At 37.5% G+C, this 26,681-nt stretch overlaps 1 protein-coding gene across 6 annotated transcripts in view; it reads left to right on the top strand.

The window, feature by feature from the left end:
• Window positions 1-26,681, top strand: part of GPC5 (glypican 5) — a 770,806-nt gene that overhangs the window by 24,658 nt on the left and 719,467 nt on the right. For 5 of the 6 annotated variants that reach the window (XM_048078008.2, XM_066986959.1, XM_048078009.2 and 2 more), the window contains exon 2: window positions 10,364-10,525. In XM_048078008.2, the coding sequence (XP_047933965.2) occupies window positions 10,364-10,525 (162 nt within the window). Of the gene's footprint in view, window positions 1-2,652; window positions 2,794-10,363; window positions 10,526-26,681 lie in introns of those variants that run through there. The other variant, XM_048078014.2, reaches the window with a different exon arrangement.

Below are 26,681 nucleotides of genomic sequence, written 5' to 3'. Positions count from 1 at the left end.
ATTATGAAACCTTTCCTAGACTGTAACTGTATATTTTAATATCTATCTATACATAACAGGCTAAGTTATTTCACTTTCTTTCTCCTGTGGTTTTCTATAAAAAACCCAGGTTGCAGTTATAGTGCCTTCAGAATTTGGTACTGAAAAGAGTCACTATTGCTTATTAGAGCAGAAACTGTTTTCCCACTGTATTTCAGAATAAATGGCTGTCGATAAACAGTTCTTGTTGAAAACAGGAGGACTCTTAGATGTGAAAACACATAAAAGTGTGTGGTTTTTTATATTCGTTGTACTAAAATGGGATGACCTGATCAGTTGCTTCTGTGCTCTCCGGAAACACTGTCCTTAAGCTGTTGCTTGTGCCATAGCGCTCTAAGAAACAACTACAAAGCCCCTCTGCAGATTTTGAGCAACGCCACAATTTTTAGTTGGTTGGCTTCTTTTGCATGTTGTTTTCAGTTTTTTTTTTCCTGACCATTGAAAGCAGCTGTGTTTAATGAGCTGGAACAGAATTAAGTCAATAAAATGTACTGTATATGTACGTGATTAGCAGTCTTAAAGTAAAAACAGAGTTCCCTTAGGATTGGGAATGATATCCATGTTAAAAATATGCTGCTTAAAAAAAAATACCATAAAATCAAAGGGAGAAGAGAATATTGAAGAGTCAGCTGAAACCATAAAAAAAATCATTATTGCTATAGTTTTGCTAAAAATCTAAATGTCTTCTTGAAGCTAGTCTGTAACAAGCCTGGATAAAATTTCATATTAATTCCTGCTTTATGAGAGAGAAGATGTCAAAGTTTGAAAGCTAAGCAGTGCCTAACGTTTATTTAAAATATTAAGCACAATTTGGTTAATACACCTAATTTGTAGGTGATTTAATACTAAACAATCATTGTGCGTATGTGTGACTATATGCACGAAGAACTGCATGTGAGCGGATGCTGTGTATATTGTTTGTTAATAACTAATACGAAATAAAGGTAGGGTTTATACATGTTGGAAAAATGGTACAAAGGTTTTGTGCAAGGTCAGCTTTTCTGAACTTCATAGGGAAAAGGAAGTCATTGCTTCTAAGAAATGAAATTGTTGCTTATTTGTGAAAGGTACACTTGCCATTCAGTAAGAGAATGGGGAGCAGTACTTAGAAGTTCTAGTTTTAGCTTAATGTGATGGCTCAGCTACACACTTCTCATCACAAAATTATGGTTTATTGTGCAACAATGCCCTCGTGCAGAACGATGCTATATGCAACATAGTGTTATTTGAGTTTTAGGCAACCCAATAATAACACTTGGTCAAATTTTCTTCGTAATGTTACTGGTTCCAAGCAGAGAGAGGACATTTATGTGTAGTTACTATCTGCTAAGATTTGGAGAGAGGCAAGTCATCTTATACACATGGTTCTGAGAGTCTTTTTTCTTACCTTCTCCTTTCCTTTCCTTTCCTTTCCTTTCCTTTCCTTTCCTTTCCTTTCCTTTCCTTTCCTTTCCTTTCCTTTCCTTTCCTTTCCTTTCCTTTCCTTTCCTTTCCTTTCCTTTCCTTTCCTTTCCTTTCCTTTCCTTTCCTTTCCTTTCCTTTCCTTTCCTTTCCTTTCCTTTCCTTTCCTTTCCTTTCCTTTCCTTTCCTTTCCTTTCCTTTCCTTTCCTTTCCTTTCCTTTCCTTTCCTTTCCTTTCCTTTCCTTTCCTTTCCTTTCCTTTCCTTTCCTTTCCGTTCCGTTCCGTTCCGTTCCGTTCCGTTCCGTTCCGTTCCTGTTCCTGTTCCTGTTCCTGTTCCTGTTCCTGTTCCTGTTCCTTTTCCTGTTCCTTTTCCTGTTCCTGTTCCTGTTCCTGTTCCTGTTCCTGTTCCTGTTCCTGTTCCTGTTCCTTTTCCTTTTCCTTTTCCTTTTCCTTTTCCTTTCCTTTCCTTTTCCTTTTCCTTTCCTTTTCCTTTTCCTTTCCTTTTCCTTTTTTCCTTTTCCTTTTCCTTTTCCTTTTCCTTTCCTTTTCCTTTTTCCTTTTCCTTTCCTTTTCCTTTTCCTTTTCCTTTTCCTTTTCCTTTTCCTTTTCCTTTTCCTTTTCCTTTCCTTTTCCTTTTCCTTTTCCTTTTCCTTTTTTCCTTTTCCTTTTCCTTTTCCTTTTCCTTTTCCTTTTCCTTTTCCTTTTCCTTTTCCTTTTCCTTTTCCTTTTCCTTTTCCTTTTCCTTTTCCTTTTCCTTTCCTTTTCCTTTTCCTTTTCCTTTTCCTTTTCCTTTTCCTTTTCCTTTTCCTTTTCCTTTTCCTTTTCCTTTTCCTTTTCCTTTTTTTCCTTTTTCCTTTTCCTTTTCCTTTTCCTTTTCCTTTTCCTTTTCCTTTTCCTTTTCCTTTTCCTTTTCCTTTTCCTTTCCTTTTCCTTTTCCTTTTCCTTTTCCTTTTCCTTTTCCTTTTCCTTTCCTTTTCCTTTTCCTTTTCCTTTTCCTTTTCCTTTTCCTTTTCCTTTTCCTTTTCCTTTTCCTTTTCCTTTTCCTTTTCCTTTTCCTTTTCCTTTTCCTTTTCCTTTTCCTTTCCTTTTCCTTTTCCTTTTTTTTTCCTTTTCCTTTTCCTTTTCCTTTTCCTTTTCCTTTTCCTTTTCCTTTTGTTTTTTTTTTGGTCTGTTTAAGCACTTTATAAAGAAAAACAAATGACAAAAAAAAAAAAAAAAGCAAAAAGCCTCTCTAAACCCACCACAGCTGTATTCCCTCACTGGGAACAACTGTAAGCCCCCTGCTGGCATTTGGGCCCATATACGAGCTGTGTTGAAATCTGAAGATTGAGGAGCTCTACCGGAGAGACTTCTGTAATGTACAATATTTTAAAATGTCTTTCTAATAAGTCACCCATCAGAAAATTGTAAGACTACAGTGATGTAAGAGAAGCTTGCTATGTCTAGTTTTCCTTTTTTAGACTTTTCAGAGAGATTTTTAGTTCTTGAATGTTTTGGTATGCAGACTGTGAAATAAGTTTATTGAAGAGTTTAGTATTTATCCACTGCAGTATTGTCTGGAGCAGTATAAATTATAAAGATTATGTTGTGTCGTAGAAAGCAGGATTTCCAAACCTAGTTGAATACTTCTGGCCTTGGAAAGTCAAATACTGAACTATCAGACCTTCTTTAGATCAGGAATATTTGAAATAACTATAGGAAACATGAATAGTTTATTGCATATTTAAATTAATAAGTGGATTATGTGAAGAAGAATAAATGAAATCAGCTTTAAATAATCATAAAATGCATAAATTGAGCTGCTGAAGTTGTTCTTTGCTTGTTCTCTTCTATGTAAAACTAAAGAAAGATTGTAGTTTCAAGGAATCTTCTAATTAAAAGAAAAAAAAATCTTCTGAAGTTTATTAGTGACTGCAGTTTGGTTCTGTAAAATGTGATGCCTGTATGTTGCTAGTAAAACAAAGTGTTGTATGTTAGACCTGAGGATAGCATCAGGAAAACATGGCATTCTTTTTTTTTCTTTTCCCCCCTCTTTTTATTCTGGACTAGAAACAGAATTGAGTTAAAGCACTGTGATAAATGTGTTCTCAAATGAATGTCAAAAAGGACAAGAATTGCTCTTCAGGAAATTTAGAGCCTAGAGCCATCCAAGAGGGTACAGGGTTTGAAATTTTAAATTCTCAGGGAAGGGTTTCAGGGAAAAAAACATGGTGTCTGTGTGTGTGTTTAATCATCACAGGCTTTAATCGATGCTAGAAACTGAACGACCATAGCCCTTTCCCTATTTTAATATCAGTGAATCGATCTTCGCTGCAATAACAGCTAAACTGGAATGTGTGAGAGTCCTCAAGTCTTCGTGGAGCTGGACCACGCAGTTCCCTTCACCCAGTGCCTGCTGCCCTGCAGCCCCGTGGCCAAGGCTTAAAACACCCCTGTGGCACTGCCGAGGTTAAAACTGAGGAGTTCTCTCTGTCAGCGCGCTGCCCTTCTGCACGCAGCTCAGAGCAGGAAAACGAAGCAGCGGTGGGAACATGCAAGTTTGTGAATTACCGGTTTCAAGCGAGCGTTCTGCATGCTTTGTCGGGTTGCTTCATTAATTGGGTTTTTGGGTGCTTTGTCATTCTTGCCTTGTAGCTGCTGCCATCCTTTTCCCTAGGGGTTGCAAGCCAAAAATTGTATTCTAGCTCTTCAGTCATGGTTGAAGCAATTTAGCTAGCTGCAACTCTTCCTCCCACCACTCATAGCTGATTCTTCTCCCTGCTCCCCACCATATTTACATACACACACACACAAACACAACAACAACAACAACAAAAAACAGTACAAGAAGACATTTACAGATGTCATCCATGAAAAGAAAAAAAAAGAAGAAGTAAAAGCAGGATAAAACAATTTTCTGTGCCCCATTTGGATCAGCTTTACTCTAGGCACTTACCAACTGTGCTTCTTCAATTAAGTAATCAATGTCATAAAGAAATTCAGAATAATTGCTTGTGATACTTTAAATACAGTGAAAATAGTCTTGTGACACTCTAAAAAAGATGCACTTGGTATTTCAGACTAATATTTAAGAGCAGAGACCAAGTTCAAAACTAGTCAGTAAAGACTGATTATTCTCTGTTTAGGTGCTGCTGGGGAATGTCTAACTAGAAATTCTAAATTCTTGTTGATGATAATGTAGAGGTGTCTGATTTTTAGTATTTTAATTATCCCTCTGATTCTTAATGCTTTTCGCTTCAACTATTCTAAACCAGCTAATCTAGCCCTGAAAGGCAGGCTTGAAATGTATACTTACATTACACCTGCGAATTAACAGTCTAACCCTCAAAATTTTTCTGCTTTTATAACTATGTGTGATTGTTTTAGTTGTTTGTGGCCTTCAAAATGTGCTGCATATAGAATGCAGACTTTTGTGTCTGAATTCATCTCAGGACAATGTTTATATCTGATGTTTCACTGCACAAAAGCAAGTTGCAAAAAGCATAGTGGAGTATGTGAGTCTTCAGTGTGACACTGCTTAGTTCTGTCGCACCTTTTCTTTGTCATCAAGTTCTCTGCAGGGAAATCCTGATGTAGACAATACTTAGTAAAATTAATCTAGATTAATAATAGATTAATCTAGATAAAACCTCTTGGTGATTTAATTCTAGTTCAAGCAACTGTTGCGTTTCTTAATCTTAACGATTTTTTGGGCTCATACATCAAATGAGATTAGGTCAAGAAGAAAAAAGGATAGTTAAGCATATTGACCTTAAAAAGTGTGAAATCAAGAAACATGAAAAATACTGAGAATTATAATAGAAAACATTTCTTTTAATATAGATATATAATGATATTAAGTATTTATGAAGAGAGGTAAAAGATGAATGGATCAGGCTGCTTTGTGAAACTGGAAGTCAGAGGAGCGTGCTGGTTTGGAAGCTAAAGTCGTCGTGAGCTAATGGTAAACTGGAGGAGCAAACTGCAGGAAGAGTGGAGAGACTCTTCAGAATAGTGTAGGAGCATTGGGTTATCTTCTGGATAACTAGAAATGAAATTTTTTTTAATTTCACAATGTTTTTGTCCCTATAAAACTGCTGCAGCTTTGGGAGAAATCCAAGCTCTGTGCTGTTCCAGTTCAGCTTCTGTGTCAGTAGGTGCTGAGCGTGATTCTGGACAGAGACGGGCTTTGGGCAAGGTCAGACATGAATTTAACACACATCACGTAGTACAATTTCTAATAGCCAGAGAGGTTTCAGCAACATAAGAGTTCGTAATCTAATCCATATGTTAGTCTGATTAGATAAAATGATGTATTCTTGTCTAACTTTTAAACTTCTATTTCTTGAGGACATCTTATTCATGCATCTGGGTTAAAAAGCACTCTGTCTTAGATTTGTATTATTATCAGTGGCCTCCCCTCCATTTCTCTTCTGAAGTCATGCTGGCTGGAAGCTTCTTTATGAAGGTAGGAGACTTCCCTGAAAAAGCAGGAATGTGGTTCTAAGAAAGAACAAGTACTGCAAAGAATTGTAAAACTGCCTGCTATGTCAGTGTAAGACCAATAGACAAAGCCCAGTAGATCAGGTTTGACTATAGGACTAATTCTTTCCTTTTGAGCTCCCTGCTGGTTTATTTGAAGGTTAGGAAGGAGAAAATCTGTGCACAAATAATAATAATAAAAACAGACAACAACCATTTGAGTTCAGAATCCATTTTTAAATAAGAAAATATAAATAAACCCTTTCCTTTTCAGTAAAGAACTTAAAGAACACATGTAGGGGCATAAAGAATATAGTAAGTCTGAAATTGCTATGGCATTGAAATGTGTCCAAACAACTTAATAACATGGTTCCTCTCTTTTCCAGTGTCAGTTACATGACTAGGTAGCTGCCTGCCTTTTTAACAGCAGTGAGTTGATTTTTGTTACAAGCAGTAGATAATATTCAGTAACCAAAAAAGAGAGAGGGGAAAAAAAAAGGCTGTTGTAATGCAATACTGTGAATATTGCTATCAGTATAAACATTTTTTCTCTTGATGTTTGTAGATGTATTGCTGCTGGCATACTACCGACTGTACCTTGGCTTGCCCTGTACTGTGATATTCTCTGTGTGATAAACTCGAAAAGAATAAAAAAAAATAACAGAGAGAGAACTGCGTGTTGTACCTGTGAATAGACCTTTCTGGTATGATGAGTAAATGTTGCTGCAGGCTTATTATCATTCCTTTAATTTACATGTAGGTGGGTGGTATATTAGTCCAGTTTGCCTCTTGCTGCTTTAACAGTATGTTATTTTAAAATTCTCATTTAATGCAGCTAATATTTAAATTAATTAGTATTCCTTATGACCGCAAATGTATCTGATCATAAGCAAGAGGATTTAAAAAGTTTTAATAGAAGCTTGCAGTGCTTTAATCCCTTAGACAATGTCAGCTTGGACATGTTCTGCATATGAGATATTGCACCTGAAATGATAAGTGTTTTATATACATGTGGTGTAACTCACCCCTGGAACAGAGTGCATTAACATAGTTTAAATCCTTATATTTTTTGATTTGAGTCACTAATCTGTCCTCTTGACCCATTCTGTGGAGTAACATGCTCTCTCTGTACAGGACCAAACTTTACTGAAGCGAAATGACCACTGCACTGATACAAAAAAACCAAACAAACCAAAAAAAAACAACACAGAACTTTTAAACAAGTGTCATAAGAGTTTCAGCATAGGTTGTAGAAGAACAGACTTTCATGCAGTTCAGGTTCCAGCTTTGCCTGTTTTAAATGCTAGGTGTGGCCAGCCTTAAGCATCTGAAGTATGTGCTTGCGGTACCATGACCTGGTTCATCCCCCCTGCTGCTCCTTCTCTTTCTGTTCATTGTGTTTCAGCTGCTCTATAGCAATTGCCCTCTGCAGAGGGGCCCTTACCCAGAGCAATGAATTGGCATTATATTGCTCTTTTGTGAAGCAGCAATTGCTATGCCTGCTTTGTTGCATCTTGGGCTGCGATTTGGTGTGCCCTTGTCTTTGCAAGGCAAAATGGGATGAGAGGAGTCTCTGTATTTGGGGGTGCTGCCTATGACTGGGAATGTGGGAATGCTGTGGGAAGTTGAAGGTGGTCAGCAGTTTAGGGGACTTGGTTTGGAGGTTCAGTATGGGTTGGGAGGTTGGAGTCAGTAGGGTCAGAAGACTTCTCCAAGGCTTGGGGAAGCATTGGAGATGAAGGAGAGGGAGAAGCTGGCTCTGATGCTATTTTCTTTGGCGTGCATAACAAATGCAAAAGTATCTAATAGATAATGTAATAGACCACCTTTAATTTTGCAGTTTTATTTTCATTTTTCTGCTGAATTGGAATGTCTGGGGATGGGATGTGTACATCCAAAGGCAGCTTGCCAGGAGAAATTAGTTCGTAAGCTGTAAAAATTTGAATACTGAAGAACATGGAAATCACGTTTAAATAAACGATAAGGGTAAACAGCTTTCAAAAATATCCAGTAGTATGATGAAAAAGGTATCTTGTAGCATTACTAGAACACTTAAGAAATATAATTTCTTAATAGTTGCAGAAGTTCAGTGATTTGTGGCTGCATTAGAATAAAGTTTTATCTTTCTGTTGGGTTCAGCTTCCTGGACTGTGGCACGTAGGTGTGCCAATCGCTGTGTTACGCTTCTGCCAAGAACCACTTCAAAGAGATTTACAGGGATATCGCTCGCCTGAGTTCATTTTCATATCCAGAGGTCACATTCTTGCTTTTGCATGCTTCCATGAAGGCAATCTCAGATTTCTGAATTCTGTATGGTAGCAGGATTTCTTAAAAGTATCTACTGCTCTTCCCTTAACATAATGAGATTTACTCCTGCTCATGTCTGTGAAATGGATTTATTTCAAGGCACACATTCTTAACATGGGTGGTGAAATGTTCCTGTGTATGTGGGGTCAAACATTTGTCATGTATATGAAGTCAAACAGTTGTCTTCATAGATATGAAGCAGTGTTATCAATTCCTGAACAGCACTCTTCACTGCAATCAATTCGTTTTGCCTGAAAATGTGCATGAAGAAAAAAAAAGATTCTTTAAAAATGAAGAGAAATTATGTAGTATTTAACACTGTAGGTTGAAATGTATCTTTCTTTCATACCTGCTTTGGGATGGAGGAACAAGGGAATTGTGACGATGGAAACCAATGCCAGAAGGAAATGTTGAGCAAATCAGAGACCATATTATCTGTCATATGCTATATTTTTCAAGGGAATTAAATTACCTCTGTGTAGTATTGTAGAGACAAGTTTTATCTAGAGTCTTAGATGAACACAACTTTTGAATGGTCTATATTACTTACCTTTTTCATTCTGGCCTCATGCTTTTCTAAATGTGATTTTTAAGGAATCTTCTGAATCTTTTCTACTTGCCTGAATATGATGCAGTGGGTTCCTGTTTCAGGCTTGGCGTTGCTGCCTGTAAATAACATTTTTCCCACTGTGTAGCTGAAGTGAAGTTCCAGGACCAGGAATCTCTTCATTAAGATGTCTTCAACGAGCACATGCATAAAGGGACATACATTGGATATAATGAATTTAAACATTTTGTCATTCTCCAAGAGTACTCTGATCAGTAGTTTGTTTGTTTTTTTTTTTTTTTTTTTTTTTTAGTTTTTTTTTTTAAAGCTTTTTGGAATATGTTATTTAAAACCACCTAACTTAAATAACTAATGGTGTATTGAGGGTACAAACGTGTAAGGCCTCCCTTTCCCCATAACTACATTCATACTACTTCTGAATGAGTTTTCAGAGAAAATATGGAGGAAAAAAAGAGAAGTATGATTTAAAAGGAATGTTAGGGCACCTTCCTAACATAAAAAGGTTAGCTTCAGGGAGGTAGTGTAAGAACTGAAAGTGAGTATAGAGTCAAGGATGACACAGATTTAAGTTTTCATTTTAGAATGTCTTGCTTTTTTATTCCCATCATGATCTTCCCTTTCTACTTATTATGAAGAAAGAATTATGTATATACACACAACCACTGAATTACGATTCAGCCCACAGAGCAGATAAAAACGTGATTCCTGTCAGTGAAACAGTGTATCAGAACAGAGTCTGAATTGAACAGTACAATTTTTGTGTTAATGTCATTTAAATTCTCACATCTTTCGTCTTTCATGGAATGTTTGTTTTTTTATTTTAGAAAACTTTTTTTTGATAAAATGTAAAACATTTTAATGCCACATGATAACAAAGAGGGCAAATAAGGTGTTTTCATGCTTGAATATCTCCAGTTATTAAAAAAATAAAAATGAAACAGCTGTCAGAACAGTACCGAATTCCCCCTCTTGAATTTCAGTGTGCCAACAACTTGAAAAGATGTTCATTTCTATGAACTTTTCCCATCCCAGTAGTGAAGTAGTGAATTGGCGTGACAGTTACATGGGAATGTTAGACATTAGAGAAAACCAGTAAGAGAGATTAGATTGGAATTTAGGACTGCTCCATATAAAAGTTAATATGAGCATGTTCATATCAGGAATGGGCTTTCTGCTGTCGTGTCTGTAATATTTGGCAGTAGTTAGCTCTTTCCAGCCCAAGTTTCATAGGAGAACAAGAATGCCAGACATGAGCTAGCCCAGCAGATCAGTATTCTAGGTGATATACAGCACATATCCAATGTATTTGACCAATGTTAGCTAGTAATATTCAAGCTGAAATAAGATTGCAGTGTCAAGGAAATGCTGTTATATGACACTAATTAACTGTAATAAGTGTATTCTTCCCACAGCATTTTGGTTACTACCCCCATCTAATTTTTGTTTAACAAGATCTGATGTCTTTAAAGCTCTGGGTATTTCTTTTAAGTATATATACCTGTGTTAAAAACAAAAAAAGTTTTCTGTGCCTTCATATATTGTGTACCTCTGTTTCGTTGTAATCATTGTAATTATTTCTTTCTCTAGGTGTTGATCTCCAGGTTTGTACTTCAAAAAATCCAACATGCTGCAACAAAAAGATGGAAGAAAGATATCAGACCGCAGCAAAGCAAGATATACAGCAAGTGCTTCAAACATCAAGTGCTACATTAAAATTTTTAATATCTCGTAATGCAGCTGCATTTCAAGGTAAGGCTTTCTGCTTTTTGTCTTCAAACCTGTTCATACTTTTCTTGATTTTAATCTTTGATTAGTTTAGGTGTATAATAAAAGTTATCTGTTATTTTTTCGTTTCTCTTTTCCCTGCAGAAGGAGCATTGAATCATGTAGGTGATAAGCAACTGCATTGCTTTTGGAACTAGTGACTTTTGAAAAATAATATTTGAAAAAAAAAGAAGCAGTTTTAAAAAGATGATTTGATTAAGCTTATAAACCACTGTCTTGGCTTTCCTCCTAGACCTCCTTAATTTGGATGATAATTTAATTAATTTGGCAAAACTATTGCCTAATGTGCTACGAAACAGATTTTGTTGTTCTATTTCTGCTCACCACATTGTCTTGTTTTAATGGAAATACTGGGGTGTTTTTTTCCTGAGGTACGTTTCTGGGATCAAATTTTGTTCCAGTTATGTAGGTTCTTGAATTTCTTTAAAAAATGATAAAAATAAATAAAATTTGAATTTCAAATTGAATTGAATTTCAATTTAATTGGTTGAAATGAAATTGAGTCTGGTGAATTTCATTTGTTTCAATGCATGATAGGAAACTCTCTCATGAATTATAAGGTGTTTGAGCTGTTGGTGGGATTGCCTTTAAGAAATTTTCCTGCATTCTATTCATTTTACTCTGAATTTATACGGCATCAATTAATGCGGAAATTCATCAGGAACTGGGAATATGTGAGAAATAGTGGCAATGTATGGTTGTATGTGATGGAAAGTGAAATAGGATTCACACGTATTAAGGACAAAGCCCTACAGTCTTGTCATTTGTCTATTAATGTGTACTTAACAGCCTTAATATGCACTTATGGCCACTTGGGTGAATAGGGTAAGATATACAGGCTTAGGAAGTTGGCCCTCTGGTGGCTCTTGTTTTTAACCTTTGAATCTAAAATGATTAGCAGATTGAAAACAACTGCTCATAAAATGGGCCACAAAATTGACTCTGAGCTCCTAAGGCCTTCCCTCTTTTGAAGTTTAGCTTCTGTCTAATGCTAAGACCAAGTTGTTGTCTGCCTTCTGGAAGCATTGCCATTTAGCCTGGATAACACAGCTGTCAGTGTGTGTCATGGTCAGGAGATCATTGGTAAAGTGCACAAAGAAAGCTCTGCCTCCCTGTAATCTGCCTTCATTCTCCCTTCCAGCTTGTGTAAATTAGCCTTCTTTTTTTGCAACATGCTGTGTTGCTTTGCTGATCTGAGGCTGTAGACTCTGTAGAGCTGAGGAACCAGCAGTACTTTCCTTAAGTGAGGGCTGTGCTTTCTACCGTCGGACTTTAACACCTCCTGCCTTCCCTCAGCCGTAGGACAGCAAAACAAAACAAAAAACCAACCAAACAAACAAAAACAAAAACCACCTTTACACTCCTAGATTATATACTTGTGCAATCCCAGAATTTCTCAGTCTTGACAGGAATTGGATTTAAGTGAAATTAAAGTGATGTTAAGTGAAATCAGGACCCAGAAACTGACTTTTCTGTTGCTTTTACATCCTGAGAGGTTCAGTCTGTTGCATATTTTCAGACTGCATGCAGAGCATATACCTACCGCTGTAGTTGAGCTCTCTCTGAAAGTCAGGAGTATGCATGCCTTTGAGGAGAAATGATGATGAGGTATTTCCCTCATGTACAATCTTAGCAATTATTCAGGATGTGGCTTCTAGGCTCTTTTTGGCCTATAAAGATTTTAATTGTAACCCCTGCAAGTTCAGGAAGGTGCCCTAATCACCAATTTAGAGGCTAATAGGGAGCAAATGCACTTTCAAATTCTCCCACTAATGCCATTTTACAGCGTAGAAAGGGATTCAAGAAGCGCTAGTGATGATTCATCCTCCCACTAGAGGGATGGTTTGAGCACCTCTTGAGGATTACATTTTTTCATCTTTTGGTGAAAAACACATGAGCAGTGCTTGTAGCAGGAACCCAAGCCGCCTTTCCGAAGTATGTAGCCTAACCACTCAGTACTAATCCTACTAGATTTTTTTCATTATTTGCTTTTAAACTAATATTTTTCAATGCATATACTATGAAGTATATATTTTGTATATGTTACATACTTCAAATATTTTAAATTATATGATTTGGTACTTTTGTCTTATATTTCCATCTATGCAAGGAAGTATAATTAGAGAGAATATTCTGTAGATTCCAGAGTTGCTGAGATATAAAACCTTCTTTGCCCTGGAAATAGTAATTTGTGGGAAAACATGAAGTTGTATATACTATTCATTTTTGAAGAACTGAAGAATTGCTGCCATTGCTAACTGAAATTCAAGCTGTATGGTTTCAGATTCAGAAACCATGAAATGATGTTGCTGATGTTTTTTGGGTTTTGAACTCTAGGAACATAGACATATTTCTGTCTGGACAAAATCCTGAACAACCTGGTCTGAGTTCAGATTTTAACCCGCTTTGAGCAGGAGTTTGGACTGGAGACCTCCTGAAGGCCCTTCCCAGTGCCTTTGTCTCAGCATTCACCACCTGGAGAAAGATCACACCTTGAGGCATTCCCCTTACCTTTTTTTCAGGCTGGGCTGTGCAGCTGGAAGTGAGATTACCTCAAAGTGAAATCTTCACCAAACTTTCCTGCTACTTTGGCAATTGGTCAGGCGTCTCAGCAGTTAGGCAGAAAGTGTGAAGGGGGTTGTTGGGGTGTGTGCAGATGGGAGCAGGTGTCATGGACTTCACCACAGTTACCTGCCTGTGTTTGTTGAGGTTGGATGCCTTGGCCTGAAAGAGCCAAGTGAAACAAAGGCTCCAAGTGAAACAAATAGGTAATGTTTTCTTTCAGTTTCATACATATTCAGTAGTGAGAAGTAGTTAAAGTAAGTCACCTGTGTCTGCCCTTGGAGATCTTCAGAGGCGTGTTTTCTGTATGCATTAAATGAAGTCCAGACGTACTAAGTACTAAAGGATCAATAAGTACTTTAGGATCACTGTGTTTGCTCATAAAGCATCCGTGTCTATCTGTTAACTCTGTGTGTGCATGTTTCTTCATATGAGAGTAAAAATACCTGTATATGATATGTCTATGCCACCTTCTATTGTTTCTTTAAATCCTGTGGTACTATATTGTGGTAAGTATTGCCTTCTATTGACAATTTTCAAATGTTGCAAAAATTCCATCCAGGCTTTTTAAAACACATCAGGTTAAATGATGTAAATTGTACCACTTGTGTGCTGCTTCTTAGCAAGTACTGTTATGGTTTTTCCTTACATTTCAGGGCATTTTAAAATGTACGTCTGCTTTTTCACTCTACATCTTGATTCTTGTTAATACCTTTGAAGAGTGATGAGGGAACAGAAGGATAAGAGAGAGTGAAGTTAAAAAAGATAATATATGCCAGCCTAGATATTAATGTATTAAGTGGGAAATATTTTGTGGAGAGCAAGAAATCATTCTTCCCTTGGGGAAGGTGACTACAAAACTTAGGCTGCACGCTAACAGTGTTTCAAGACAGTTATGTTAGGTAGGATAGCATTCTTGCACATCTTTGCATTTTTAGCATTTGTTGTCTTAATAACAAGTAAGAAAAGGACTGTGAGTGCTGTGCAGGTACTGCAATGCCATCTCCATTCTAGGGGAAACCATAAAACCACATAATTGCTTTTTTAACCTTTATTTTATATGCTGTAGACCTATATATATATATATACTTCTTCGGCAGAGTTCTTAGGTACTACACAAAGTTCACACTGACTCTTGTTGATACCTCCAAATGAAGGAAGACAGAGGGCCACCAGAGGTCAGCTGGCATGGTCTGGCTTGTGACTGTCCTGCTTGGAAGCGGTGCTTGTAGGACCCATGGTTTCCAGACAGTCTGTGTAGCACTTGGCCAGAAGTTTCCTCTGGGATGAGTCTTGGGCTGGCAGATTTTTATTTTTTATTATTTTTTATTTTTTATATTTAGTTCAAAGTATCTGTGCTCGTGTGAAGACAGTTCACCGAAGTGCCTCCTTAACATGAACATCTAAGAGGGAACATAGATGTGTGATAGCTAGGCCTGCTGAGCTGTTGTAGTGTCGAGAGGTTTAAACCTGACATTGCTCATACTGTCTTTTGAGAGGATATCTTGGCACAAACCGTTCCTCTCAAAACATTTTGGCATTGTTCCAGGGAGAGCTGGGTGGAGATATCTAACACAGAAGGGAGGAGGCAGAAGTGGTTGTCTGGTTCCCTGCCTGGAAGTGTTCACACCTGCAGGGTCAGCTACCACTGGCGCAGGGCAGAGGATGCTATGTGTCCCCTGTCAGAGCCTGGGACCTGCTGGAGACGTTGGTTGGTTAAGGTTGGAAGTGACATGGATGTGGCCTAGGCAGGGAAAGACTCAGCAATCAGTCACCTTACGTAGTTTTGCTTATCTATTTTGCTTAAAGAGTGGTTGAATAAGCAGTACTGCACTTTGGGACTTCAGAAGAATGATTTCAACCATCACTCTGTTAGTTTCTTACTGGCTAGCCTTAGTATTGCTTATAATCATGACAGTGCTATTGTGATACTTACCTTTTGTTTCTTGTAAAAGAAACAGGAATGTTGGACACAGATTTGTGAATTAGATTTCAGGAATCAGATATATAACACTAAAGTGGAACCAGCCTGTAGCTTCCTTTAACATTACTAGGAATAACCTTTCTATTACCATAAAGATCGAAGTGCAAATTTATGAAATGCTTTCTACCAATATAATTTGTATCTGGTTTTCTTATTTTACAGTCTCTTCACTATTTGGCATTACAATACGTTCATGAGAGGATGGGAACTGCAGTTAAAATAAAAAATTCACTAGTGACCTGTAGCAGAAAAAAATGTTTATTATGTGAGCAAAGCAAAGGTTTTGGAAAAAAATGTCTGACCTGTTTCAGGCCAGATAGGCTTTGCAGAACAGGATAGGTGGTTGAGACTAAAATGGAGTTTTCAGCACAGTCTTGTCAATAAACTATCAGGCTGAAGCTTCCTGCCTGTCTCATGTGAAAATACCTTCTTCAAGATTTGAACCATCCTAGAATTCAAAAGATTTGGGAGAGAAAGTTAAAAATGTAGCATTGAGGTAGTTCTTAACGAGGTTGAGAGCCTTTGATTCTCATGAGGAAAACACATTTGAATTTCACCATGATAAGGGTTTAATAAGAGTACATTATGTGTGTGAGCTTGGTTTGAAATAAGTAAATACCGGTATCTAAATGCTAGTGAACCTCAATGGGTGTCATTCAGTCCTCTAAGGGATGATTTCTGAATTACTCTAGGATCACCGTTTGCAGTTTTTGACAAGGGAAAGCAGTAAAACATTTAAATCCTCTGTATTTCAGGCTTTCTTTAATGAGGTGAGGGCAATACCTTCTCCCCCAAATGATGCTTATAGCCGAGTCCAGTAAGACATGATGCAGAGCAATATTGTGAATGTGAAAGAGAAACCTGAAGAGTTTTCATATGCGATGGCATATCACAGGTGACGCAAGCTGCCATGTAATAAAATGCTTTATTACATAACACCAGTGCTCACATAGTAACATTTGAAATAAAAACAAGCAGCCAAAATGATGGGTATGGATGACTAGAAAGAACTTACGTCCTATACCCATGAAAAGGGCTTCCTGCTGACCCCCCTAGCCATACCTTGTCATGGATGTATGACCCTTGTATAGTCACGGTGCAGTGCCAAGTTATGTGTAGGGGGAAAAAAAAATCACAACAGAGAGTTCCTCTCCAACCACTTGAAGAAGAACTGAATAGTCAGTCATCTAGGAAGCTGGTGATTTGAAGTGGGATGGAGCTACTGGCAAAGGACAGCAGATCTTGTGTCACTTATTTTTTCACACAGAGCATGTAACTCTTTAGAAGGTGGCAGTATATGACATAGCAGCTTGTCTGGTTGAAAGGGAAATTGGGAGATAATTAGATTGGAGAGTCTGAAGGCAAATGGACTTTGGTATGTGCTACTGTGTTTGGGATCTCTAGTATTGTAAAATTAATTTTACAAAATGGAACCTTGGATTATTAATGAATGTGGCAGCCTTTCACCAAGATGGCAGGCTTGGCAACTATACCTTTCTAAGAAAGAGGTAATAAATGGCATTCTTTCACTACAGTGTTTCCTGACACTTTTACTACTATGCAGGAAAACTCTACAGTTTTTGTGATGTAAGTTCTGGAGTATGTCGAATCACCTTGCCCCAAACCAGTTTCTTTTTTTTTCCCCTGTATAATTTTAGTACATAATAGATCAATGTTGACTTTAAGCTTGATCAGAATTAAATGAAATTAAACTTATATCAGATTGTTTGAGGTCACAGCACACTTGCTACATTTAAATATGATAAAGTTGTAGCCTGTAGCTAAAGTAAGTTATATGAACTAGAAAATGTGTTGAAAAGTTCTGAGCTGCTTTCTCTGGTAGCATGCTAAGCCATAAGAAATAATGAAATTTTGTTCATCCTTGTAATACTGTATCTGCTCTGGCATTGTTTCAGTTGTTTTCCATTTGTGAAGTTCTGTGAAGAATTATTTGAAAATTAGAAAACTATTTCAGCAGGATCTGCTGTATCTCACTTAAGGTTTCAAATGACGATTGCCCTCTGTATAATTTGCAATGCAAAGAGCTGCTTTGAAGTTCCAGCATTTTCCCTTTCTCTACTCTGTAATCCTTTGTATTTTAAGTGTGATAAAAATAAGCTAAAATCCAAGTACCTGTGAATCCCAACTTCCATTAAATAAATGAAACTGATTATATTAAAAGTCAAGAAAGTGGACAGGCTGAGACCCACTTGTCGCTCGGTTGTTGTACTGAGGGATAAGGGTCTCAAAAACCTCAGGGCTGAGGAATAGAATCACAGAATTGCTTGAGTTGAACAGGACCTTAAAGACCATCTAGTTCAACCCCCCTGCCATGGGCAGGGACACCTCCCACCAGACCAGTTTGCTCAAGTCCCCATCTAACCTGGGCTTGAACACTTCCAGGGATGGGGCATCCACTGCTTGTCTGGGCAACCTGTTCCAGTGCCTCACCACCCTCTGAGCAAACAACTTCTTCTAAATATCTAATCTGAATCTACCCTTTTTTAGTTTAAAAACATTCCCCTTTTCCTATCACTACACTCCCTGACAGAGTTCCTCCTCAGCTTTCTTGTAGGCCCCTTTAGGTATTGGAAGGCCACTCTAAGAGCTCCCCAGAGTTCTAGTCTGAACAGCCCCAACTCCCTCAGCCTCTTTTCATAGGAGAGGTGCTCCAGCCCTTTGATCATCTTCATGGACCTCCTCTGCACCTGCTCCAACAGGTCCATGCCCTTCTTATATTGGGGGCCCCAGAGCTGAAAGTAGTACTCCAGGTGGGTTCTCACGAGAGCAGAGTAGAGGAGGTGAATCACCTCCCTTAACCTGCTGGCCATGCTGCTTTTGATGCAGCCCAGGGCATGTCTGGCTTTCTGGGCTGAAAACACACAGTGCCAGCTCATGTTGAGTTTTTCATCAACCAGCACCCCCAGGTCCTTCTCCTCAGGGCTGCTTTCAATCCACTTATCACCCAGCCTATAGTGATGTTTGAGATTGTCCTGACACAGATGCAGTTCCTTGCACTTGGCCTTGTTGAACTTCATGAGGTTTGCACAGGCCCACCTCTCAAGCCTGTCCAGGTCCCTCCGGATGGCATCCCTTCCCTCCAGTGTGTTGCTGACACCACACAGCTTGGTGTCACTGGCAGACTTGCTGAGGACACACTCAATCCCACTGTTTATGTCATTAATAGAAATACTTAACAGTACTAGTCCCCATACAGACCCCTGAGGGACACCGCTCGTCACTGGTCTCCACCTGGACGTTGAGCCATTGACCACACACAACTCTTTGAATGCAACCATCCAGACAATTCCTTACCCACCGAGTGGTCCATCCGTCAAATCCATGTCTATCTAATTCAGAGACAAGGATATCATGCAGGACAGTGTCAAATGCTTTGCACAAGTTCAGGTAGATGATGTCAGTTGCTCTTCCGCCATCCACCAATGCTGTAACCCCGTCGTAGAAGGCCACCAGATTTGCCAGGCATGATCTGCTCTTAGTGCAGCTATATTGGCTGTCACCAATCACCTCCTTATTTTCCATGTGCCTAAGGGTACTTTCCAGAAGGATCTGCTCCATGATCTTTCCAGGCACAGAGGTGAGCCTGACTGGCCTGTAGTTCCCTGGGCCTTCATTTTTTCCCTTTTTAAGCGGGGGGGGTTTTGTTTCCCATCTTCCAGTCAGTGACAACTTCACCAGTCTGTCATGAATTTTCAAATAAAAGTAGAGAATGTTAATATAGCAAGACAATGATTATACCCACTGGTTGGTCTAGGGTGCAAAGTTGTTACAGAATCCTTATTAACTTCAGAAATCATCTATTCAGGTGGTATTTTGTTTTCTGTATAATGCAAAAGCAGGATAAGCAGTGTACTATTGTAACTTAGAATTGGACCGAGTATGTCTATATACACATAAAGCACAGCATTAAGGGGCTGTTGTAAGTGCAGAAATCTCAATATTTAGATTAATACTTTTAAGCACTAAACCTGAGTTTTATTTCTGTATTGCAGATAATAAAAATGTCTTTTATGATTCTGGAAGGATTTACTTTCATTGTATTTCATTCTTATCTTTTGGATTATTATTTGCATACATGTATGCTTTGCTACAGGCATTCCTGAAGTTTATAAACACAGGGATTCACTGGGATTCTGTAATAACAGTTTTTACCACGTCAGTCTTTTCTTAAAATTGTATTTCTTCTGGTGTGCTCTTAGGCTTGCAGATTCTTGTCTCAAGCTATGGTTACTTACAATCACTTAATTATTTTTACTAGCTGCAGTAATACCCGGGTTACAGTTAAGCTGACTTAGATAGACTGGTAATTATGCAATCCTGTCATCGTGGATATCAGCTAAATTCTCAGAGTCAAATGCTGGGTAAATACCAAGATTTTGACATAATAATATGTAACATTTATATGTATATATATAATAATAATATTTACATATATAATATATATATTAATACCCAGCTAACTGCTATTTTGGTTTAGATCTTCGTAACAAAGCGATCAGTATAGACATATGCTAATCTCAAACTTTTATACGTTACGCTGTGCTTATGCATTAGAAAAAAGACAAGTGATGTACAAATTTAAAACATCATTTCCTTCTGTGCAATGGCTTGCATTTTCATGTAACTGTGGATGCCTGCATACTGCTTATTCTGAAAATTTTGGGAAGCTGATTTGCTGGTAGAATGTAGGAGACTGAAAGGAGATAGAAGTTCAAGAGAAGACAGTATAAAATTGGTGGTTTAGGACAACTGTGTTGTGTTGTTTCAAAGACAGCATTTTTCTGTAGCCATTTAGATTTCCAGGATTTTCAAGTACAAATGGAAAAGTTATATTTCTGTTTAGTATCTGTTAAGAAAATGAAATAAATTGTCAGCCGGTCAAGTATTGTTGGAAGACAGAAGTTAAAGTAATATTGAGAAGTTGGAAACAAAGCCTGAAAAACAGTGTTCGTTAGGAGCAAATACAGGTGCTACCTTTAATCGTGAAGAAACAGGGGAAGAAATAACAGGATGGGGGATAACTTTCTGTGGATCTGTTTTGTAAGAAAAGTTCTTGGAGTAATGATGGATCAAAACTTGACAGAAGTCAGCAATCTCTTGCTGTTGTGAGGAAGACAGCTATTGTCTCAGGATTCTTAAACAGAAAGACAGCAGATAAGATTCGTGAACTGAAACTTGTCAGTTTTGTGCTGATAAACCTTGAGCTGGAAGACTGTTCGGTTTTGAATAGCTTACTTGAAGAAGAAAATGGGCCAGAAAAGGGATCAAAAGTGTGCTCTGAAATCTAAACATGTAGCTTAAAAAAGGGACGGCCCTGGTTCCTTTAAAATGAGAGACCTAGGGAAGAACTACACTATTCTTTAAAAAATATGGGTCATAACTATCTAGAAGAAAGTAGTTATCTGTAGTTTGTTATGCGGGGTGGATTAAAAAAAAAAAAGGGGGGGTTTATATTGTAGCAAAGGAAATGTAGGTTCAATATGAGGAAATATTTTCCAATGACAACATTAAAATTATTTGAGTAAACTAGTAGGGAATTTCAATGTCCAGATGTCTTAGAAACAAGCTGTACAAGACAGTGTGTGCCAAGAATTATATAGTAGATATGGTTGATCATGCTTTGGGGCAGGAGGATAGTCTAGACTGTTCAACCTGCTTCATGATCTGACAAAAAAGAGTTCATTAATTTCTCTCCAAGAAGGTAAGTACTCTAACATAATGGGATGGACTGCTTCAGACATAAAGATGAACTTAAATTTAGAATACTATATTCCTATATAGTATAGGAATATATTTATATGAATGAACAGTCATTTGTTCAAAACTTTGTACCCCCAAAATAATTTCATTATTTATTATTTTTACAGTGAAACTGTTGTGCATAGAGCTACAAAATATGTGCAGTTATTAATTATGTTATTAAGAACTCCATGTTCCACACAGGAAATGCAATGAATTTTGTCGTTTTTGAAATATAGTCTTATCTTTACCCCCATTTCTTTTTTCAAATTGCATCTCAGTTAACCTGGCATAATGCTTAGGAGAAATGGAATCATGTACTGCATTTTCAAAGGCTTTGTGAGAAGTAAAAACAGTTCTCTTTCCCACCAAAACTAAAATAATCTGCATTTAGGTGAAATTTTTAAAGATTAATGTTTTTACATCTTAATCAGGTAAATATAATTGTATTTTAAGTGCTATTTTTAATTAGAAAACGATCGTCAAAATAGAAAAAAAGGAAAAGTGAGGGAGGGCAGATTTGCATCAAATTGAAGTTCATCAGACAAACATTAAAATACACTGTTAAAAAATTCAAGAAGGCAAGTATTGGGTTTTTCTTGTATATGACTATACCTTTACTTTGGAAAGTAGATGAGTGATAAAAAGAGAAATAACCCAGGAAGTCTGCAGAAAAGATCTGAATAGCAAGCAGAAAGCTGGGAAGAGAATTTTGGCTCATGTGGAGATAAAGAATCCAAAGTTATTGCTGAATATCTTAGGGCACGTTGAATGCCACTAGAAACCTATGGTGAAGCAACTGAACCGAGCCCTCTGTCGTCCTTGACAGTATTGAAAGCGTGGACGCAAGTATTCAGATGCATACGCTGAGGTGTCTGGAGCTGTGCCAGTGTGTGTATTACACGCACCAAAGTAACAGCCCCCAGAACTTCCCTGCTCTCTGAAATCTTACAGCAGCCAGGTCTAATGTAGCTCAAGGGTGTGATTAAGGTCTGGCAACACGAGCAAGTTGTTGAGGAATAAGCTGATATTTAAGGTTCCAGCCTATCAGCTACTAAGAGGTGATTGCTTTTACCCTGAAGTGAATGAAACCTGGTTTACTGCTACTTCCCTCCTGCCAGACATGCAAAATATGAAATTATTTTCTACTTTTTTTCTTTTTTTTTTCCACTTTTTTTTTTCCCTGTATTGAAGCAGAAAGGTACGTCCATCTCGTGGAATAAAGTAGGTGGTATAGTAATTTTAAAAGCGGTAATGAAACAAGCCTTTACTGATATTAAACAGTTCAGCAGCAGACATAGGTAACTTTACTTTGATCCTTAAAAGAATATGCATATAAGTAGTGTCAATTTTTAATAAATCAACAAATTTCAGCTTGCATTAAAAGCTTGAACTTAGGTCTGTGCAGGCTAGAGGAGTGCCATGATAGAGGTCTGCTGATTCTGGAGTGGCAAAGGAGAATATTTTATGTTCACTCTTTTGAGCGCATGCATTGAAAAACACATGCATAAATGACACATGCATGGCAGATAGTGATATGGATTCTAAGGTTTACTGTAGATCAGCTGCATAGCAGGTTAGTACGTGTATAGTAGCTATTTGTGCAATATTTTCATGTAATGTCTAAAAATACAGATTACTGAGTGGAGTGGGCTGCTTTCTGGGTTATTTTCTTATTTTGCAGCATATAACTCTTAAACTTTCCTGTTGCAGCTGTTCTGTTCTGTACAACTACTTAATATTCATTGTGACAGAAGCAATGTGAAAAAATAACTGTAGTTCAGTAGCTAGGTATTCATCTGCAACAAAGGAAAGATGCAAGTTCGTGCTCCAGTAAGTATTTTTGTTTGTATTATCTGTAAACACGGACTGCACTGGCATAGCATCACCTGGCAGGCCTGAATCACCGTAGAACAAGTGTTTCTCAAGGCACATGTGAATTCTGGGCTGGTTATCCTTCTAGTTGTCTAGATCTCATCAATTTTGTTGTTGCCCTTTTCAATGGATCACGTACTGTCAGCAGGACTTTGAAAAGAAGGAATTATGTGCTGAATGGGAGCCAACTAACTTCTCAAACGGAAAGAAGGGAGAATGTAAATTCCAGATGGTTGTTCCCCTCCACTACCACCACTGTGATAGCTGTGGTCTGCCTGTTTGGCTTGAATGAGATAAACTGCAAATTATACAATACATGTTCTGCAAGATCATGCTAATTAGGTGGCTGAATAAATTTCTTTCAAATCAAATTAATGTGTCATTTTTATTTCAGAATACAGCATGTATTTGTTCTCTGCTTATGTAAAATGCAGTATGTTTGTATAAATATATTCAATTATTGCTAGATACTAAAAATAACTAAACATTGCAAGTTTTTTTTATGCTGTACTTATAAATCATGCAGTCTGTGATTTGGAGATTGGGATAATAATATATTGTCATAATTTGCAAGGTTTGTAGATGTGCAAAGGAGGACTGGAAATTTTAAGGTATAGCATGGTTTTATATTGTGCTCCTGATACACCATGGCAATTTTAAACTTAATGTAGTTTGTAATCCAGTTTTTCTGGTTTTGCCTAACACAGCTTTAACTTCATGTTATTTTAAACAAAGTGCAGGTAATGTAGGACACCTGATTATCACCAGTCGGTGTTCAGTTTTGTCACTCCTGATATATTATTTGAAAGCATCAAGCAAAAAATCTGTAAGCAAAGTAAGGCCTCGTTCAGCCATATTAAAATTCTATTTACATTTTTTTTTCAGTATAACTGTGTTAAACTGAAGCTGTTACCTGGCTCAGTGGTCCCCACAGACAGTTTCCCTTTATCATTCTGATTTTATTGTAAATGATTGTCAGCATAGTAAAGAAAACTGAAAATTCAATTTTGATCAGTCTCACAAGGGACCTGATTTTTCATGACTTACTCTTGCTGTTTTAAAAATAAACTGAAATAGCCATCTAATCTAAGGATTTCCTTTAATGTAGAGGATTAAGATTTGTAATTTCGTTTATTCGAGGGCTTTTCCTTTACTCTGTTAATAGGTAGAAGCTAATATTTAAGGAACTTTTGTGGGAATTATCCCCTTGGGAAAGATTTTGTTTTTCATTTAATATTTCCATTTTATATTTAATGGTGCATTAAGCTGGCTTTTTTCTTTCTTTTTTTCTTTTACACCTGGTGATAATGGACCTGCTTTTTTCTTTTAAAGATAATGTTTTCTTAAGTATTTATTATAGTTTAAGGTTTAAATATAGCCATTGCTGCAGGCATGGTGCTTAGTCCTTACTGTGAAATAGATTAATGACTCCTGTGGTTTAAAAAATTTAAATTTTGCTTCCTCTCGTTTATTTTCTTTCCTTTATCAAACAGACTTTCAATTACTTTTGAATGACAGGTCAAAAACTTTGAGGCACACTCTCAGTGGATGGTACTGCGCAATCTAAACCTGCTTTATGGGTTCTGTTACTGAGTTGCCCAAGTATGAGCAAATAGACATAGTGTGAAGTTAGAAGGGGACCATGAGGAGGCAGCTGTTAACAGAATAAGGAAAGGTAGTGATATAATAGAGTGTGGCCTTCCCAGAGACAAAGGTGTTAGCAGCAATTCATTGGGATAAAATCCCAGGCTTAATTTGATTGTGTACTTAGCAGCAATTCATTGGGATAAAATCCTGGGCTTAATTTGATTGTGTACAGACATCTCTCTAGTTCTGTTTCAGAAGCCCTCTGGTGTCCTGTCCATCCTCCAGACCTACCTGTGCAGAGGTGCTGGTCCTGTCTGTCTTCTGTCGTATCTGCCAGTCCTGCGGAGGGTGTCCTGCACAACCCAGGGAATAGCAAACGACATCATAATTTTGCTGAAAGTTTGAAGTTCACTCTTTCAGACTGTAGATGCTCACATCTGGTGTCTGTATGTGAGCTAGGGGCATTTGGTCCCATAACAACCAAGGATAAGATCCAGTATGTCTGTTTTAAGTGGAGTTAAGATGCACTGTGGGCTCCAGTGACTGCACTTACATTAATGGTGTACAGTTTTTACTTACATACAGTGTATATAGTGTATATTAATATTTAAAAAGGAAGGGACTCAGCAATATTAAGGCCTTACACAATGCCACCAGTACAGAACAGTCACTGGAGCCTGGGACGGGAAGGAAAAAAAAGTGTAATTCAGACTGCTGCTCATCTTGAACCTCACACTTTTTGAATTAGATACAGAACAGACAAGGTAGCAGGGGAAAAAAATCACGATCATAGGTTTGTTCTTGCTTCTAACTACAGATTTGCTTCCCTAGCTGAAATAGTTCTTTGATTCTCCGCTTCTCTCCCTGCAGTTGCTATGGTACCTAATGCAACTGGAACAGGAGCATTCTGTCAAGCAGATTTAGGAAGATGCACCTAGGCTTAAGCTTTTTGCATCTCTTAAAACTCAGCTCCTCTCATAAAACCAATCGAGAGCACTTACACAAGACACTTAAATAATTAAACATATCCATGTCAATTAGAGATCTTAAAAAAAAATCAAAGCATCAGCTTAAGTGAGTGCACTAGTAAAGGCAATCAAACAAGAAATGGATCAATTAAACAGCAACAACAACAAAAACAACAAACCAAATATGAATAAATCCTAGAAAGCAAAACCTTAGGGAAGTAATGGGAGAAGTACAGAATGAGAGCTTTAGGAAGAAAGAAGAAAAGAGAAAAGGGGAAGTAGGTGCGGTCTTTTTCATTTTTTTTTCCTTTCTATAGAACTTTGTGCTCTCATTTCCGTCATGCTTTGCAGTATATGACCATAACACAGACCTTTCTTGGAGAAATTACAGCCTAAAATGAATAAGTAACAGAAAGGAGAATTTGAAGACAGCATTAAGATTTTGGTGTATCCAGTTAATCAGCAGGTTGTCACAGAGAATACAGGAAATTGCTTTTCCACTCTTCAAATGTGAATGCTGCTTCTTATGTACGGTGAAGAAAAGAAAATTTGATTGTGTTTTTTAGAGACTGATTCCTCTCTTTGCATCATCTAGCATTAATTTTCATTGAAACACATTATCACTAGAGGCTGTAAGGGATACTTCTCCAGCTTGGACCATTTACGTGCAAGTGTATTCTGTAACGTTTAAGGAAAGACAACCACAGCATTTTCTCACTGTGTACGTCAAGGATTCAGAACAGCTGATAATTTTTTAATTTGTCATTTGAAAGTGTGAAATTTCGTACAGCATAAGAACAGCATTAGAACATTTCCTGAAAAAAATAAAATTCTAAGACCAAGAAAAGTCAAATTGATATTCTAGCAAAATGAAGCAAGAAAAGTACTCAAAATAGAACATGTTGGAATTAATTCAAAGTGGTTTCTCAAAAAAGCTATTAACCTTCTTCAGTTCCCATAAAGGTGAGATGAATTTCTGCAAACAATGCTGTAGGAGAAAGTGGAAATGGTTAATCTGACTCAAAAACTTTAAAATTTGTACAAATTCTGGGAAAAAAATACATGCTGTTCTACGGTGCTATATGTGCTCTACAGAGCTACATCTGGATTTTCTGTTATCTTAAAATGTAGAAGTCATTACTGCCTTTTTAATATGGAGTTGCAGTGTTAGTGGCATTGTTTTACAGTCTCTTTGTATTCACTTTCATAGGGTAAACACAGTTACCTAAAGCATGCAGCATATGGATCTGGTTGATGCATAGATTAACAACACGCTTTTAAATGCAAATCCTATGGGGGTGTTCCCTGACCGTGAGGAAGCATCCACGTATGGTGAGGCAACTCGGCATATGCAATATCCAGGCATAAGCAATATTCAAGACAG

Source organism: Anser cygnoides, chromosome 1 (assembly GCF_040182565.1).
Source record: "Anser cygnoides isolate HZ-2024a breed goose chromosome 1, Taihu_goose_T2T_genome, whole genome shotgun sequence".
Lineage (NCBI taxonomy): Eukaryota > Metazoa > Chordata > Aves > Anseriformes > Anatidae > Anser > Anser cygnoides.
This window is presented reverse-complemented; position numbering and strand designations above follow the sequence as displayed.